The 20,265-nt window shown below is 39.8% G+C and overlaps 1 protein-coding gene across 2 annotated transcripts in view; it reads left to right on the forward strand.

Annotated features, from left to right (window-relative positions):
* The window catches only part of ctdp1 (CTD (carboxy-terminal domain, RNA polymerase II, polypeptide A) phosphatase, subunit 1), a 68,110-nt gene that overhangs the window by 23,966 nt on the left and 23,879 nt on the right, over positions 1-20,265 (forward strand). For both annotated transcript variants that reach the window (XM_034892226.1, XM_034892228.1), the window contains exon 12: positions 13,504-13,730. In XM_034892226.1, coding sequence (XP_034748117.1) covers positions 13,504-13,730 — 227 coding nt within the window. The remainder of the gene's footprint in view (positions 1-13,503; positions 13,731-20,265) is intronic.

Consider the following 20,265-nt stretch of genomic DNA (forward strand, 5'->3'; position numbering starts at 1 on the left):
GTATCCTTGAGATCTGTCAAGGGCCTCATAGCAAGTGATTATTCTGAAGAAAGAGCTTTGTGCTAGCTCACATGGGACATAAAATAAAGTCACGTATTGGTTAGTGTTGAAAAAAGAATCTCTTTTTCATAAAAATAATAATCATGGGAATATGTTGTGGAAAGCTGCTATATCTAAAAAGTTAACACTATATGCAATATTATGTAGTATTCACTATATATACCTTACTGTATATGATTTTAAATCTGATATAGGGCTGCATGATTAATCTAATGGCCATTGCGATGTCACTCCGTCATTACATAACCCAATGTGTGTGTGTGTGTGTGTGTGTGTGTGTGTGTGTATATGTGTGTATATGTTGGTTACCTTGGTCCAAGCCATTCTAGTGTGGTATAGAAAGCCTGCAGGAAGACTCAGCTCCATTTGGGCCAGTTCTCATTAATATACAACGAGCTAAACTGTTTGACTCTGATTGGCTAACAGCTAGCCACTGAGAGCCTGGCTATCAGCATCCTTTACCCAGCTCATGAATATTAATGAGCTCAGGCAACATGACGTCAAACTGACCAGCTGTTGTGATTGGCCTGATTTCTCCTCTTATTTCTTTTCATTGGCAGTTCATCTTCACCACATAACACACACACATATGGACCAAACAGATTTCAAAACATGCACAAAAATATGGTTTTGTGTGGCAGGGCACCTTTAAGCACGTTGATGGTGCTTTGAACCTTTAGACCAAACACATCTTATAATTCATGAAAGGAAACAGTGCTTTGGGTAAAACCTAATTGAACGATCTGGATGTTTGTGTGATTGGTCATGCTCTAATGAGAAATGAACTCCCTTTGCTCAAACAGCCTGCCCCAGTTGTTAACTCAATTAAATTCAAAAGTAACTTTGGAGCTGCAGTTGGAGAACTGCTGTGCCATGTCTTACTGTAAATAGACTTCCCCCCGCACACTCACATGTCTGTGTTTAGAAGGAAATGCATGGCTGCATCCAATATCCTATAAACATTACCGACCTACAATATTGCCAAAATAATGCCAAATCCAATAGCTATATACTGTAACCTTTCTCTTTTCTTTTCTCATTTTGTATCCGTATCTCAAAGCTCTGAAGACGCTGTAGGATAGAATTGCTATTTGGTGTTTGAGGATGAAGCTAAGACATACTACTACTACTACTACTACTACTACTACTATCTATTGATTTTGCATATATGTTGACTTATAAATTAAAGAAGATTTGTCAAGGCCGACCATCTTTTGCAGACTGACACTTCCTCCTTTCAATCCTTTGCAATCCTTTCCATACAGTTTTAGTTAAGTAACAATAAATTGCTTACAATAAGAAAATCATTAAAATGAAAAATAAATAAGAGTACTTCTTTGTGATAAATGCAATAAAAACGTGGCATGGAATTTGAACCCCATGGTCGTCCCTTTTCTCAACAGTCGTCCAGCCTTAAGGTAATTGTTCCTATTGCTGCTCCATTTGTCCTACACATACAGCAGCTACGGCAAACGCAGGACATATTTTCAAAGATCACGTCTGTGTTTGGGCCTATTAGCCATTATAGTGACTGCAGCAGGAAGCAAGCTGGAAATTATGATTCTATTAATAATCTAGAATGGTACAATATGTCAGCGGTTGGAGTGAGGCCCTTTTGTATGATTGTGTCCAAGCTGGAAGGGTTAGATTGGTTGGACTGACAAATGTTCTCTCTGTCCCCTTTATTTGATCATGTGGTGGTATTTGAAAATGAATGTGGTATTTGAAAGGCAGATTATTTGAATTAATGCAAACGATGTCAACATTGTTGACCACACGCAGTAGATGTGGTGTTCAGTTTTTCATCCGAGAGGATCATGAGAAGATTTTAATGGATATGGATCTCAAATGGATGTGTCCCCACTTAAATGTGTAGCTTGTACTGTATATCATAGGAACAAAATCTATCAGCCTTCTCATCACAGAAATTGTATAGAAATTGTCAGAACCACTACATTTTCATTCATCTCATCTCAGGACCACAAAGGTCGATCCTTTTTAGTGCTAAAGCATGGCGCTTTCATGTTTCTGTTAATCATCACTATTTGTGGATTTAGACATTGCCATGGTAGCATGGATTTGGCATTCAATTTTAATTAAAGCCCGACCTCTTGCTAATGCCGCTCCACGATGGTTGAAGATACATTAGGTTAATGAGGTGCTCACACCGGCCACTGTTCCCCAAACACCAGCAGCACGTGTTGTGCAAATGTGACATTTAGAATGTCTTGGGTTTTAAGCAATTGTAGTTCATCGATGAGCGGTATGAATACAAGTAAAAACAGACTGTCAACCATGTTATGAGCATTGGCGTTGGACAGTCTGTCCACCAGAGGACGCTCTACAACGTCCCTGTTAGTGTTGGCATTGCATCGTTTGTCCACCAGAGGTTGGATATAAATATATATATATATATATATATATATATATATATATATATATATACGTGTATGTATGTGTTCATATAAAATTATAATTATACACGTCTATAATTTGGTTGTGGTGTGATTATATTCTTGTGATTTGTCCCTATCAAAATCAGAGAGTAAATGAAGTCTTCCGGTACACTTTTATAATATTATTTAGTAAAGTGTTCCTAAAACTGCACTGAAAATGCAAACTTAAATCAGATTTAAACTAAAACGCACTGCACCAACATCCATGTTAAGCCTTAACAGCTCGATATGAAAAATGCTGAGATACATGGCAAACAATCCTCGCTACTACTACTAGCTTGCAGATATGTTAGCTAACCATTAACTTGGGTTTATACTTAATTAAAAAAAAAAAAAAAACACAGCAATCATATTCTGCTTAAAGCCTCTAAAATATCATAATAATAATGAAATATTAATGGGCAAATAGTGTCCCAGGCGACAACAACAAAGATGATACCTTCACACCGACTCATTAACACATACAAAATTACCAGGATCGGGCAGTGTAGGGCACTCATTTCTATCAAACACGTAACCGATTGTATGAGAACAGCGTTGAAACACACAAAAACTAATAGTATGTTTACTAGACACTCTACTGTTGATAGATTAATCACACCGACCTACTCGATAATGTCATCTTATTCATCATGCAATCTTGATTCTCATGTTAAATCACAGTATACCAAACAGAACCAGGTCAAAGTACTGCAAAATGCGCCACAAATCAGTTTAGTTTTTTCTATGCATATGCATCAGTGTATGGATACTGTAAATAAAGACAAGTGGCTAAGCCTTTAGGGGCCTATTCTAAAGTGAAGCCTGTGTAATTGAATATGGTTCATAAATTTGTGATTTGGTGAGGATTTCCTGAGTACTAGTTACTTCTTGCAAGCACAAGTGTTGGATCCTTGTTCCAACACATTTAGTACTGTTAAAAGTCAAAGAAATTGACTCAAAGAAAGGGTAGATGCACTGTATTTCAAATGTCACCCTCATTGGAATGCCTTAGCTAAAGGGCAGGCTGTGATGTTCTTAAACACTCTAGATCTTCAGGGCAAAGGGGAAGTCCCAGGCTTAATTGGCTGGAGCAAAGTACACATCTGAGGCAGGTAGACAGCCTTACATTTAAATGTCACCAGTGGTTAGATGCTGGTCAGTTTACCTGCAGCAACATGCGCCGAGATGCCCAGCGAAGAATCCCAGTACTGTACCAACTGGATGACCTTTCTTTGAAATTGCTGTTCCGTCTGTGTGATGACAGGGACTGGCTGCATTCTCTTTTATCTCCTCCATAACACACCACATGGACTATCAGTCCTTTTCTAAGATTTCATCATTCGGAGAAGGTTGCCCCATGTAATAGTATGCACTGGGACTGTCAAATTTTCACCAGAGACAAATTTGAAGTGGAACGCCATGGATATAGACTATGATTATAAAGTCAGCCCCCCTAGCTAGTTTTCTATTAGACATGTTGTTAGACATCATATCATCATACAGAGATGGTAGTATACAGCTGTTAGACATCATATAATCATACAGAGATAGTAGTATACAGCTGTTAGACATCATATCATCATGCAGAGATAGTAGTATACAGCTGTTAGACATCGTATCATCATACAGAGATAGTAGTATACAGCTGTTAGACATCATATCATCATACAGAGATAGTAGTATACAGCGGTTAGACATCATATCATCAATCATACTGTTAAAACATAAATATATGTTACACTGGTATCGGATGAGTACTCAGTATCGGCCGAAGTCCAGTACTTCATCCTGAGTAAAAAACTGATTTCGGACCATCTCTACATGCAAACAGTCTACTTAACCTTACTGTAGCTATTGATATTGGATAAGCACTGTAGACTAAAGACTTAGCCATACACTCAGGAAACCAAAACAATAAAAGAGCAGATGGCTCCAGGCCGTAGTAATTGTTGCCAATGGGTTATAGCAAGTCTTGCAGAAAAAACTACCATAAGAAGCTTTTAATGAAGTGAACTTTGTAAGATTAACATCTGTCCCTCTCTTCCCAGTTATATCAAAATGCCACACAGATAAATTCTCCAGTTTGACCTCAGATGATCTGGGATGAGTCTTATCCCTTACTTAAAAGACAACATTGCCTGGAGAGCCAAGCAGATAGCATTAAGGCTGAGTGCTTACCGCAGCAGCCTGGGTCCCCGTCTGGCTCAGGGCCCTTTGCTGAATGGCTTCCCCTCTCTCTCCCCTTTCCTCTCTGGCACTATCCAAATAAAGCATGAAATACTTTAAACATATCTAAAAAGGCAACAGTACCTTGGTAGGGGTGGTGGGTGGAGCCCGTCGATAAATATTTGGTTATCTAAAAATCCCTAACAATCTAGTTATTTGTAGTTATTTAGTTCTCACTAAAATAATATAATAATTTGTTTTATTGTCACAAGTTCTGAAAAATAAAATGTATAAAAATACAAACTTAAGATATCAAACTTAAGTCCTTTTGAACAAGAACACTAACAATCCCAGAATGCTATGTGGACCCCCCAGACCCTCCCCCGCAGCGCTGTGGAGGAAGGTATGCCCATGCGAGACCACGTACAGTATGTGATCATTCATGTTGTATTTGTGCAAGCGGCTCCTTTCATGTTAGTCATTTGACCCATTATGTCATAATAATATTGCCAAGGGCAGCATTATTACATCAGCTCAACATAAAGAACAGTATGATTTCAGCAAGTACTGACTCTTGATTTGTTGTCATAACTCCACCAATGGACTATCTATTAAAAAGTAAAAACATAGCCGTTCTGAATAAAAACGGAACAATAGACCTTTTATGGCAGACATTTTGACTTGCCATAGGAAGAAGAGCAAATGGGATACATTTGTAAATGATGGTTTAGTTCCAGTAAGTGTCCCAGGGAGCTCAGCCAGAGATATGGATTGTCTTCGCTCCCCATTACTTATTCCCTGCCTGTAGGTTACAAGACTCAACATGTTGTATGTTAATAACTAAGATTATACTATGTGTCTTGTACACAGCAATCCCAAAATTGAGCTCTTTTCCCCATTTCACTTTTAAACCCATTTTTAGCAGATGCAACGCAAGTCACCACATTAATAGAGGCCATAGTGACATTTTGTGGATTTCTCAACACCCGTTCTGGCTGAATATGAAATGACATCCTGGTGTGTTTAGGATACATGAGTGATTGAGTTGAGGTGAAGATTTAGACAAAGGTCAGTGTTGGTGTGACACCTATGAGGCTATAGGGGCTCTGGGAGCGAGACTGATTAAGTCAGGGTCCATAGGAGATATTGAGCATTCATTAGGCACATTGATCTCAGGTCTCCCTCTGCCTTTAAATATTGATCTCCTACATCTCAGGCGAGATATAATCTTTGAAGTTACTAGGTAGGAAAAGCTACTGCTGGATAGAGGCTCATTAGAGGACATTTTCTACAGTTTTTTTGTAGTGCTGCACCCAATAATTGTTTTATTATCTATTACTCTGTTGATAATTTTCCTGATTAATCAATTACTTGGACTATAAACTGTCAGAAAAATAAAAAAGGGTGTGAAAAATGTCTATAGTCCACAAGACAAGTTTACTCCTAAAAGAATAAACACAGAATTAGAAAATATTCACATTGAATAAGTTGTAAATAATAAATAAATACAACTTTTCAAAATAGTTGACGATTAATTTAATACTAGACAACTAATCGATTCATCTTAGCAGCTCTATTCTTAAGAAAGAAAAATATAGTATTTCAGGCTACTGTTTTTTATTTCGTGCCCATGCAATCAGGCACAATAATTACTGAAAGCCTTTATTGCTTTGTGGCAATAGAACTGTGATTACAGCTTCAGTGTGACGTATCGCAGCAGTCCCAGCTGAGCTCCTACAGATGTGAAATAACACATGGTCCGAAAGATTCGACTCGGCTAATAAAGAGGTTTCTGTTGGATTTTACAAAAAGCTACAATAAATTAGCCTCTTTGCAATAAAGTCCCAAGCGTTCTTAGACTTCTGACGTGAGTGCGGCTGATCACCTTGTCATTCACAGCTCTAATAAAAGGCTAGGGATATGGATTTTAGAATAATGCATGCATCCATCCATCCATCCATCCATCATCTATCCTCTTGGGAATAACATTTCCGACTGTTGTACTTAAAGGGTGATAATTGCATTTGTTTGGCGTGCAGCCCATGGAGATAAACATACTTTTTATAGTCATTGCAGAGCAGATACATAACATTGGTTATGATGTAACCACGTCACTGTTTTGTGCCTGATCAAATTGTATCATTATTTTCCATCAGTATGTTTGGAACCACTACACTTCCATCATTCACACCAGACGCCATTGTTTGTCCCTAAAACTGGAGCGCTGTGAATATTCCCTCTGCTCCGGGTTCCATTTGCACACATTTGTCGTTGGCAGCCGGACTGAAATGTCTTTAGTCATCTGATGTTGGCAAGATGTCCAGTTTTTGGTCCTCGCTCTGAAAATTACCATCCAGTCAATCAGGAGTAATTTGGTCTGGAACTTTTTCTGAGCCACAAAGATTCAGAAAAGTACATTATTGGTATAAAAACTTCCGTAAGTCTCTGAATGAACTCTCTAAAGTATTTCATGTTTGAGGCTGTTCCTTTCCAAGTAATGTTTTGACTTCAGCGTTATGTAACTACCCTTGAGCAGTGGAGCTCGTCTTTCAGAGACGATGGTGAAAAGAAGCCAATAGCTTTCTGTTTGCAGAGCCACATCAGAATTCTTGTCCTCAAAGGATTGTTGCTTTCTCTACGAGTGCTTCCTTAATGTAAGGAGTCGGCAGAGGTGAAGATGTGAATTGCGTTTGTTCCCGTCAGAACGGGACTCGACTCAATCGTCGTATGGAATTCGGCCTCTGATGTGTGCCGAGTGGCACTGGAGGTTCTTGTGCTCCTGATTCATCGCCTTACTTTATGACTTTTTAACTTCTCTTTTTCCTGCTGATTTATTGCACTTTGTCGTCTTGTCTACCTCACCTCACATTTGCAGAGATGAATCTTTTGTCTTCCTCTGAGCCCACATTGAATGACCCGTTAACAATCTTACTCCAATCACCCATCAACTCGCTGCCCTATTACCACTTCTGACTACCTTTTGTAGATGGAGCTGGTCATTTTGGCAAGGAATGAAGCCTTTGGCAAGGGGGGGAAGAGAAACGCAAGCTCTTTGTACAATAACAAAGCTAAAAATGGAAATTGGTCCAGACAAAAAGCGCTGATTGAGTGACTGCCTGGAAATGTGTCGGGCTCTCACTGTGGGTTCCTACCTCACCTGTTCTGCTGCTGATTTTCCCTGGCAGGTATACTATTGTTTCTCTCCAGGAAGGTAATCAAAGCCCTTCACACTGGCTGCAAATTTTATTTAAGTTGCCCTGAGCTCTACCTAAAACGCATTGCTCTGGGCCTCAGCAGTTCACTGCTCCCACAGTAACAGCCACCCCTAATTGCTAGCTTTCATTTAAAACCGATGACAGTCGGCTGCTTTTTGCAGCAGATTGATCTTTCACTAAGGCCAGGTTTGAGTCTGAATTTAATGTATTTATGTCCAGAGTTTAGAAGTGAAATCTTAACAGCTTTGCTGGACAGGAAGTCTAATCTGCTTTCATCGCTGATCGCTGTAAGGTTTGTTCTAGCACTTAATGTGAGCCCCGTTATATTCTTCTTTTTGTGGATAATAGGCATATAATCAAACGATTATCAGCAGCTTTTTGACTGCACAAAAAATGCTTCCTTTTTTTGTCTGCTCTTTTGTCCTCTAACTGTCCTTCTTTCAAACAGATTGTTCATCACAGTAGAACACATGGTAGCTGCAAACGGTGTACGAACACAGTAGCGTTGCAACTGAAGCGTTTGGCCCAAAATATATATTGTATGCCCTGAAATCTCACTCGTACTAAACTCTATTTGCAGGGATGAGACCAATAAGCTGAAATCGAGCATTTAGGGGGTCTTGTGCTGTGCTTTGTGTTGTGCTCTTTGCCTGGCCTTTGGTTACAGCCAGGAAAAGGGTGCTGTGGAAGGTAGTTAATGTTTCCATTTCTGCTGAGGTTGACCCCTCCTGACATAGTGAACTACAGATTAGTTTTAAAAGGGTCGTGATAAGAAGCAGATACGGCTTCTTTGGCCATTTTCCGTGCAGTGCCTCAGTGGTTTTTGTCAGTTTAGACCGGAACTGCTCTAATGCACAGAACACGCAAAGTGTTTGGACCCTACATATTTATGTATTTTTGCTCAGAAATTGACCAATTTTATTTTTCTATTTCTGCATAAAGCCCTGTTTGCTTAGGCATTGCGTGGAGATGCACGATCTACTTGCGTGGCAATAGAGTACTTCATAGCCTCGTATAACATATACACATTGACACTTTAAAAATGGAAACTTCCCATCCAGAATGTTATCGGCGTCCATTTCGCCGTCTCGCGCTCGCCATCCTCTCAAAACGTAACGTTACTACTCTTTGGCCGGCTCGCAAGCCCAAACGGCGTGTGTGTTGCGTGCCTGTTGTCTTGTTTCCAGAAACAGTTTCCTTGTTTCTAGCTATATCCGGTTGGGGTGTTACTAAAAAACTAAAACTTTTAGTTTTTACTAAAAAACTACAAAGTTTGCTAGTTCAAAAAGATAATAATAAAACATGTTCTCTGTTAAAGTGGGTTTGCGTTAACTGCGTTAAAGATGCTGTTGATAACTTACAACACTTATACAAATGTTTGGATCATACCACCCACCTACTTACACAGTTTGTCCTTTTGTATTTGTCTTAAACCTGCTAATATCTGAACAATGTTATACGGGCTTTGAATGTTTCCCTGCTCATCTGCTGTCTGAAAGCCAAGTCCCTCTTTTATTTGACTATGTCCAGCTTTCTTCATATTTTCACTGTACTGCCAGAAAAAAATAACAGTTAGTAGATAGTGATGGGGAATATGCCATGACGAGAGAAACATTGGAGTGGAAAGAAAAGCAATTTGTGTTGAGGTAAAATATTATATAGTGTGTTGCTAATAGGGAACCAAAAAAAATCTTTCTCTGTAATTTTTTGGTATCCTGCTGGGTCATTCTCATTCAAATGTGATTCAACAAAAGGAAACACTAACCCAACGAGTTCAGAGCTGTTCTGTTTTTTAAATTTTATTTCCAGGCCAGACTTGCCTCCGGCTCACTTACCTTCCACCTTCCACCAAGGCGCTCTGCGGCTGCCCACATAACCAAGAACTCGGCATTAATTAGCCTGGTTTGATTCCAGAGAATAATCCCGCTCTAGCATTCATTCCAGTTTTCCACCTGCTACATGCTTCTAATGAGTCAATGGACAGGAAGCTGCATATTCTCTGTGGCAATATTCAACTGACATTTCCATTGATCTGATTGGATGCACATTGGCAAACCGGATCTTAAGGGTCCGTAACCTCGGGGCTGTATAAATTGTGAACAGCTCAAGAAAATACAAACTAGATGAGGTGGTGGAGGGGACCATTTTGCTTTCAATAGCTGGCACGGTATCCTACAAGAGATATGGATTGTTTCTGATTGTTGGTAGAAGTTTGATGCAATGACTTCATTACCATACATCAAACATTATTCCACCTGCGGGAGGTGGAGAAAAACAATAAGTCCCCGTTAGTCTATTGTATCTTACTATAGCCCTGTTAGTCTACTACTTTAGCCCTGTTAGTCTATTACTATAGCCCTGTTACTCTATTACTATAGCCCTGTTACTATATTACTATAGCCCTGTTAGTCTATTACTTTAGCCCTGTTAGTCTACTACTTTAGCCCTGTTAGTCTATTACTATAGCCCTGTTAGTCTATTACTATAACCCTGTTACTCTATTACTATAGCCCTGTTACTATATTACTATAGACCTGTTACTCTATTACTATAGCCCTGCTAGTCTACTAATATAGCCCTGTTAGTCTATTACTATAGCCCTGTTACTCTATTACTATAGCCCTGTTACTATATTACTATAGGCCTGTTAGTCTATTACTATAGCCCTGTTACTATATTACTATAGGCCTGTTAGTCTATTACTATAGCCCTGTTACTCTATTACTATAGCCCTGTTACTATATTACTATAGCCCTGTTACTCTATTACTATAGCCCTGCTAGTCTACTAATATAGCCCTGTTAGTCTATTACTATAGCCCTGTTACTCTATTACTATAGCCCTGTTACTCTATAACTATAGCCCTGTTACTATATTACTATAGGCCTGTTAGTCTACTACTATAGCCCTGTTACTCTATTACTATAGCCCTGTTACTCTATAACTATAGCCCTGTTACTATATTACTATAGCCCTGTTACTCTAATACTATAGCCCTGTTACTCTATTACTATAACCCTGTTACTCTATTACTATAGCCCTGTTAGTCTATTACTATAACCCTGTTACTCTATTACTATAGCCCTGTTACTCTATTACTATAGCCCTGTTACTATATTACTATAGGCCTGTTATTCTATTACTATAGCCCTGCTAGTCTATTAATATAGCCCTGTTAGTCTATTACTATAGCCCTGTTAGTCTATTACTATAGCCCTGCTAGTCTATTAATATAGCCCTGTTAGTCTATTACTATAGCCATGTTACTCTATTACTATAACCCTGTTACTCTATTACTATAGCCCTGTTAGTCTATTACTATAGCCCTGCTAGTCTATTAATATAGCCCTGTTAGTCTATTACTATAGCCATGTTACTCTATTACTATAGGCCTGTTACTCTATTACTATAGCCCTGTTAGTCTATTACTATAGCCCTGTTACTCTATTACTATAGCCCTGTTACTATATTACTATAGGCCTGTTATTCTATTACTATAGCCCTGCTAGTCTATTAATATAGCCCTGTTAGTCTATTACTATAGCCCTGTTAGTCTATTACTATAGCCCTGTTAGTCTAGTACTATAGCCTTGTTACTCTATTACTATAGCCCTGTTAGTCTATTACTATAGCCCTGTTAGTCTAGTACTATAGCCCTGTTAGTCTAGTACTATAGCCCTGTTAGTCTAGTACTATAGCCTTGTTACTCTATTACTATAGCCCTGTTAGTCAACCACTATAGCCCTGTTAGTCAACCACTATAGCCCTGTTAGTCAACTACTATAGCCCTGTTAGTCTACTACTATAGCCCTGTTAGTCTACTACTATAGCCCTGTTAGTCTATTACTATAGCCCTGTTAGTCTATTACTATGGCCCTGTTAGTCTATTACCATGGCCCTGTTAGTCTACTACTATAGCCCTGTTACTATAGCCCTGTTAGTCTACTACTATAGCCCTGTTAGTCTACTACTATAGCCCTGTTAGTCTACCACTATAGCCCTGTTACTCTATTACTATGGCCCTGTTAGTCTACTACTATAGTCCTGTTAGTCTATTACAATAGCCCTGTTAGTCTATTACTATAGCCCTGTTAGTCTATTACTATGGCCCTGCGATAAAGACTGCCTTTGAGAATCCTAACAATGCTTGGCTTTAGTTCAGACTTCCAGAGTATCCGAGAGTTGTTGATGGAGCTCTGTGGTGATCCTGAGCCTGTACTTTGTGGTTCTCTGCATGGGACAGAATGCTATCGGACCGGTTGTTTCGCAGTGTCCACATCCTGCATTTTGGCATTAATGGCCAAAACTACCCACAAGTTACTCTCAGAGCTTGTCTGTTAAATCGGCCCGCCCCGCATTAGTTTTGGCATTAACTCATATGTAACAAGATTGTGTACAGATATGCCAAAAATGTGTTTGAGAAATTTAAACCAGTACATAGTGTGTCCAACAGAGTTGTTTTTATGTAAAGAATATCTGCCAATAAATGTTTTTTTTTTTCAAACCCAATTAGCAATATCTGCCTCCAAAATGCAATATCTGCAATTTGAATGAAATAGTTAGACAAATTTAGCAGTTTGCTTATTGGCTTTCTTACCAAGAGTTGAGTGAGAAGATTCTTACCACACTCATGTCTGTACTAAATACCAAACTACAGCCAGCTGCAGGCTAGCTTAGCTTAGCTGAAACAGGGAAACGGCTAGCTTGGTTTTGTCGAAAGGTTACTCAATCTGCCTACCAGCACTTGGAAAATGCCCCAACGAACACGTTATATCTTGCTTATTGAATGCATAAAAAGACTTGTGAAAATGGTTTTACGAGAAAACAATGTGCTAGACTTGTCCTTCCGCTGCTAGCGCTGCTGTAGCTTCATATTGACGGACATGAATGGGGTGCCAATTATTGGTCTTTTAACTCTCGGCAAGAAAGAGATTATGTCAAGCTATTTCTTCAAGAGAACCTTATCAAATATGTTTATGTAAACACAGGTATTGGCTGAAATGATGAGGTTGGATGATTTCTTTACAACATTTTATTGGTCAGTTTCTAGCTGACATATAACTACTGTTAACTGTTGCCCTCAAGTTTAATCACATTCCAAGATTACTGAACAGTATGTAACCCAATCATTTGGAGAAGGAAAACCACTTTCCAGATATAATCAGATGCTTAATTGGAATCAGCAGTGCATCAAGGGAATGGGCAAATACACCCAATTCTTCTTCATGATACTTTAGGGAGACTTTAATCATTAAATCGAAAATGTCATTGGCTCTATTTAATTAAAAGATAAGTCATGTAATTCCTCCAAGGTTAGCTATGTTTTATTTTGGCTCAGATTTGGTGGACGTCTAATAGAAAATAATGACAAAACACACTGGTATTTAATAGAAGGAGAGAAGGTAATTTCTCTTATCTGCACTTAGAGTAGTCCATACACAAAGTGTGATTTCTGGTACTTATGTTATAAATGTATACATGCACATTTTGACATTTGTACTTCAAACTGGAAGTAGAGAAAGAAAGCAACCATTGTGGTGACACATTATGTCCCGTGACCTGGCCCTGTCCAAAGTTTTCAAAAACGATCTCACAAAAGCTCCTTTTTTTTCTAAAACAAACAGGTGGATGACATGTTAGGCGAGGAGAGCGACAACGAAAGTGAGGGCCGGGGCAAGGAGAAGCCAGGCAATGAGGAGGCGGAGGACGAAGAGGAGGAGCGGCAGCAGCGGCAGCAGCAGCAGGGAGATGGACAGATAGCAGAAGGACGGCTCGGTCCTCAGGCCGTGAGCTCGGAAGAGACCATCCAGACCCCATCCAGGGAGGCCAGTGTGCCGGCTAGTGTGCCAAGGTGAGACACACAACGTCTTTGTGGAACCCACCGTTCTGTCTCGCACGGTCACTCCTTCTGGTGACTATTGCTCATCCAGAAACCCTTCTGAGTTGGTCCCAACCATAGAAATAAAATAAATAGAAAGGCCATTTCCATTCAGATCAATGTAGCAGAATGGTCAGAGCAGCAGCCATTGTTGGCTGAAGGCGCTGAGATGAAGAATGAGCCACTGCACATTGGCAGACTCTCTAGTGTCCACGGTAGCACAGCACACATACCCCCACCCCCCCCACGGGAGCAGAGAACAGGCGGTAGTTCAGCTGCTAACATTAGCATTACAGCAGACGAGTCAATCTCAACGGTGAGTTAGTGACGGCTATTTTTGCTCGCGTTTTTACGATTGTGGCATTTCACTAGAGCTTTGTATTGTATTTCCCATATTAATATTTTGAAATCCATTTTGACAAAAATAAATTGCAACATTACACATTACGGCACATAACTCTTATTTTAATATTTTCAGCTCCTAATACATGAGCCCCGTCTCTGTAACGTTGCATTTTTCCTACGTTAGACAACCAATCACAAACATTATAAGATCTTGGTACAAGCATGCTGCATGCTTATTGGCTCACTGACAGTGGTGAAAATCCCTCCTTTGGTCTTGAAATTGGATATTGAATGACAAGGCAATTTATCGATACAATAGAGACAAAAGAGCTAAAAGAGCTTGTGGAACAGACACACTTGCCTCTCACAAGGGGTTAACGAAACACCACTGAGGCTATGCCCTCTGACGTTAGTAGTAACAGTAGCAGGAGAAGGGTTGTGTGTTAGAGCTGGGCGATATATCAATATCATATCGATATTGTGATAGGAGACTATATATCGTCTTTGATTTTGGATATCGTAATATGGCAAAAGTGGGTTTAAAAGCTGCATCACAGTAAAGTGATTTCATTTTCTGAACTTACCAGACTGTTGTAACTGAGTCATTATATCCACATCACTGATGTTTATTTGTAAAAAATGTCATTGTGTAAATATTTTGTGAAAGCACCACCAGTCAACACTACAATATTGTTGCAGTATCGATATCAAGGTATTCAGTCAAAAATATTGTAATATTTGAGTTCCTCCATATTGCACAGCTCAAACTCCAGTCATCGAGCCATGATTTCAGGCCCCCCCTAGAAAAGCCTGGACACAGGAACGGTTAAAAACACTTTAACAGTCTAACTTTAGTCTGTTCACATTTCCAGTACGTATTTTCTGACATGTATACTGTGTTCAGAAAGAAATCACAGATTTTGCTTTACCCGGTATTTAAGTCAAATGTGCTACATGGATATCACTTGGCTCTCTCTTGCCCTCTTTTTCTCTGTCCCTCTTCAGCTTAAATATTTACTGTTACACATCTCCTTAATTTGTTCCTTGGTGTCATCACTGTTGGCACTCTCGTCCCTCATCTCTGCATCTTGCATAACCGCCTCCGGGTGCGAAGGATGCTTAACTAAAATTGCAGTTTTAAGAATCAAACTCGCTGAAGAACCCTTGTGAAGGTGCTGTATATTGTCGAGACTTACTTCTCCAACGACTATTACCTTAACACGCCACTTCATCAGCGCGGCTATGCCGAAAGCCAGGCAGTCTGGTCCGTTGCCATGGTGACAAACTCCAAACAGAAAGCAGGCAGTCGGAGGGTGCTGAACACATTAGTCCTTTATTGCTGAGTTGAGCCAGGGTTCACCTACTCCTGACGCTTACTTTGTTGTCTTTTTACGTCTTTAGCAGGAGAATTTTTCTCAATGCATTCATTTGGAAAAAAAAAAATATGTGTGTGGTTTATTTCAAAGTTCAGTTACAAATCTGTCCATGTTGAAAACATCAACATAGCATGAAATAGACCCAAACACCTCAGAGTCCAGCCCAAAAGGTCCCAGCTGTCACTGGCTACGCTGAGCCCACCTAATCCTCTGACACATTTCTACAGCTACTCCTTCTGGTGTTTCACTGCTACGTCGTGTATAACTGTATAATCTCTAAGATCCATACTTAGATAATTTGGCCAGGTTTTTTTTTTTTTTAGCGTGTTTGGGATCCTGTTTGCTGTTGCCATGTTTACAACATCTGAGCCACGTAACACCTGTGGTAGCTTTACGGAGGACAGATGTTTATCAGTGGTCTCTTTGTTGTGTTACCTGGATAGGAAGGTCATGCATTTGTGTTGCTCTCTGAAGAGGAGTGGAATCCAGAGTGGGTTGGTTATATGGAAAAAAAGGTTCCCCTCTTATGTATTAATAAGTACCATGATAAGGGGTCATTAACAATGGAAAGCTGAATATGTGACATCCGTCTCATTCCCAATTCTTTATATTGTAGATATCCAGTTTTTCTGTCCTTCTCAGTCGATCTTGTGCTTTATATGTCATATTGCTCTTTGAATACATTTTTGTTTCCCCCCCCCCCCCCCCCCGGATCTTGAACTGCTTGGCATCAGAAAACTCTTGTCACATTCTGAAGATCGGTTCAAAATAATTTGTTCTCTTATTGACGTGTCCCAATGAAGTACACACTCAATCATTAATTCTAAAGACAGCAATAAATTGTTCATCATAACTGATTGGGGGGGGGGGACATTGATACGCCATAGTAGTACAATATTTTCAGTGGGAATACTGTATCAATACACAGGCGCCAAGTATGGATTTTATCTTACATATGTCTTGGTCAGTTTGTCAGCTTGATAATCCCATTCTGCAGGAGTAACATTGAAGTGATGTGAACAACTAAGTTTCCTTTTGTGGTAATAATTTGAAATTAGGAAACATTAGAAATTGGAAAAAAGGTTATAAATTGCAATATATCGTAGAATATTCAGAGTCAAGCTTGAAATACACTGTTGGCTGTGTTGCTTAATTGTTGTAGAAAATGCCTGGAAGTCCAGCGAAGACTAATCAATTAGTTGTTTATAACTATTAAATTAATGGCCAACTGTTTTGAGTTATTTTTCGAAATGACAAAACTAAAAAGTCTCTGATTCAAACTTAAATCCCATTGTTTTTCATTTCTTTACGTCTCTACGACAGTAGACTGAATATATTTCTGACAAATCAGGACATTAAACGGTCCAGTGTGCAACATGTTTAGTTGTTTATTATCAAAATCGACATTGCCCTTTCACAAACTTGTCCTTTTTTAGGAATATTTACCACCAACAACAATTCCAAGTATTCTTTATTGCTTAAAATTTCCATTCATATAAACTGGGGTAGACGCTCCATGTTCATGCTCCATCTTGAACTCTGTAAGCCGGGGAGGGACGCACTGCTCCGCCTTTCCCATTTTCACCGTGTCATGATAAACTCACAGGTGGTGCTAATCTGCTAATGGTTCTCGGCCAAAGAGACACGGACGACCAAATGTATTCAAAATCCAAATTTCAGCAACAGGAGTCTTCTTATTCTTCGCCCAGAAAAAGAAAAAGAATATTAAAAAGAGCAAAAGACCAGCTTTTTGAAGCGTGAAGGCTACATAGCTGCAACATGTAGATCATCTTGGGCTTTGGAAAACACTGATCAACATCTTTTACCATTTTCTGACATTTTACATTAAACGAGAAAATAATCTACAGATTAATTGACAATGAAAATAATAATTATTTGTAACCCCAACAAACAGGATTGTGCTTTGGAAAGTTAAAGTTGCATTAAGCAGTTTGAAATGCCCTCCGCTGCATCGACCTTGGCTGGCTAGCTTGTGCTACCCTCTCTCTTTTTATTTTCTTTCGGCTATCTCTTTTGACAACCAAGAAATTGCTTTTGGTTCTGTTTTTGTTTTTGAACCTTTGAATCAGGAACCGATTTACATCGACGCTCAAACATCAGGAATGTGCACTCATTTGGTAATACAGCCCTTAATGTGCAGCTGGCCACCGTCATCCCCTGCATTGACTCCTTGACTCTCACTCACCCATTTCTGTAGGACCCCTGGAGAAACCACCAGAGAACTGAAGTCCTTACATGCTATGAGAGCAACATGAGCATTTAAAATGTTCAAGCCGGAAAGCTATGTTGTACAACTTAGCAATCCATTTTGAACCACAAAGTTTACCGAAGAGCTTTCTCAATCTAATATAGTAATTTCAATAATTGCTGTATGCATCCCTTGTAGCCTGAAATGAATGGCAAATACGTGTGCACTACACTTTTTCAAGGCAAGTATAGAGCATATGAAAGCAGTGATTAAGTATGCACTTCTATAAAATTATAGGACTCGCAGAGACGGGTGAAAAAAAGGTCAAAGCAACAGAAGCCAAGATTAAAGACTTTTGTCTCCAGCATGAGTTAAGCTCCAGAAAACCTGGATTTCCCATAATGCCTAAAAATGGCAGCTTTCTTTATACCCCAGACTTGTCTCCCAAATGCCCACTTCCTTCAAACCCCACACCTCTCTAGCCCAAGCTACAGTTAAAGTAGTGTTGCTCGTGTGTGTCCCTTTAACAACAGCCAGATAATATTGAAGTGGCATAAAAACCAGAAGTGCAAACACTGTATGTCCCAGATATCTGTGATATCTATAGGATATTTGCACGTTCAGTAGATTTCCAATAATCTTCCCTACAATACCAGATAAAACACTTTTCCATGCAAACACTGTCATAGAAGTGTAACACTGAATATGTGAGTCTAGTGAAACCCTTCCTTAAGTGTTTTTACAGTGCGCAGTATAATATATTCTATGAGGATCAAGAAAGGTTGTAAGCCCTGTTCTCTGGTAAAATAAAAAGAAGTCTGACATCCACCTCCAACACTCTGCCAGAGTGTGTTAATGCAGCTCTCCTGTCTGCCAGAGAAAGGAATGTGACTGTATTGTTTCCTGGTAGGCCATTAAAGGCAATTTAAGATTTTACTGAAGAAAGCTCCCTGATTTAGTCTGTGGGACCTTCACTCCTCCGGGAGCTGGCCTGGCAGTTGCCATTCTGTCGGTCTCCATCCCTGGCTTCACCACTTTCTCATATTTGGCAGCAACTAGACGTACATCTGTTGCTAAGATACTGTAGTGAAGTGAATGTCTCTGTTTTGTTCCCATCATCATTCAGTATCTGCTCCTGCCTTTCTCTTTGTAGAAAAACAACGTTGCTCTTATTTCTGTTCTGTTCCGTTAGGCAACTAATGGAATGCAAAAATAATAATTTCTTGATTTATTTTGTATGTTCTTTTTGTTATCATCTTTTTTTCACAGTTGAAACCCAGCCTACTGAGCATGAATGGATTTACACCCACAGTGCCAGGCTAAAGCAAGTAACAATTAAGCAGTGGCTTGAGTCCCAAGGACCAGTGTTTGACACAAATCAAAACTAATTGGCTTTAATAAAGTTATGTATTCCCCTGCACATTGGGATAAGGATGAGTCATATTCCCACTTTGAAGACCTTTTCCCCTTTCCTTTTATTGTGTTATGTATCTTTTTTGTTTACCTTATTGGTGTACAAAGTGAAACAGCCCCAAATTACCCTCTCCAAGAGAAAACACTGTTGAGAAACGTGCTTTACTTTTTAACTCACGTTATAATGCTCGCCTAGCTGCTAGCTTCTGACTGGCTAATAGTCCTCACCTAGGTACTGTCAGGGCCCTCATACTCTGCTCCTGACTGGCTAGTAGTCCTTACCTAGGTACTGTCAGGGCCCTCATACTCTACTTCTGACTGGCTAGTAGTCCTTACCTAGGTACTGTCAGGAACCTCATACTCTGCTTCTGACTGGCTAGTAGTCCTTACCTAGGTACTGTCAGGGCCCTCATACTCTGCTCCTGACTGGCTAGTAGTCCTTACCTAGTTACTGTCAGGACCTCATACTCTGCTTCTGACTGGCTAGTAGTCCTTACCTAGGTACTGTCAGGGTCCTCATACTCTGCTTCTGACTGGCTAGTAGTCCTTACCTAGGTACTGTCAGGACCTCATACTCTGCTTCTGACTGGCTAGTAGTCCTTACCTAGGTACTGTCAGGACCCTCATACTCTGCTCCTGACTGGCTAGTAGTCCTTACCTAGCTACTGTCAGGACCTCATACTCTGCTCCTGACTGGCTAGTAGTCCTTACCTAGGTACTGTCAGGACCCTAATACTCTGCTCCTGACTGGCTAGTAGTCCTTACCTAGGTACTCTCAGGACCCTCATACTCTGCTCCTGACTGGCTAGTAGTCCTTACCTAGGTACTGTCAGGGCCCTCATACTCTGCTTCTGACTGGCTAGTAGTCCTTACCTAGGTACTGTCAGGGCCCTCATACTCTGCTCCTGACTGGCTATTAGTCCTTACCTAGGTACTGTCAGGGCCCCATACTCTGCTCCTGACTGGCTAGTAGTCCTTAACGTTGAGGGGGTCTTCGGTTTTTTAACAAACTCACAACACGTTGACATTTTTGTCCCTTTTTCAGACTTTATAGTTAATATTAGAGTTATAAAAGCAGAAATGATGTAATGTTAGTAGAACATCTAACCCTTTCTTTTTCTTTTACAGTGCAGCATGTAGTCTGATGGTTAGAGGCTTTTAGCCC

Source organism: Etheostoma cragini, chromosome 14 (assembly GCF_013103735.1).
Source record: "Etheostoma cragini isolate CJK2018 chromosome 14, CSU_Ecrag_1.0, whole genome shotgun sequence".
Lineage (NCBI taxonomy): Eukaryota > Metazoa > Chordata > Actinopteri > Perciformes > Percidae > Etheostoma > Etheostoma cragini.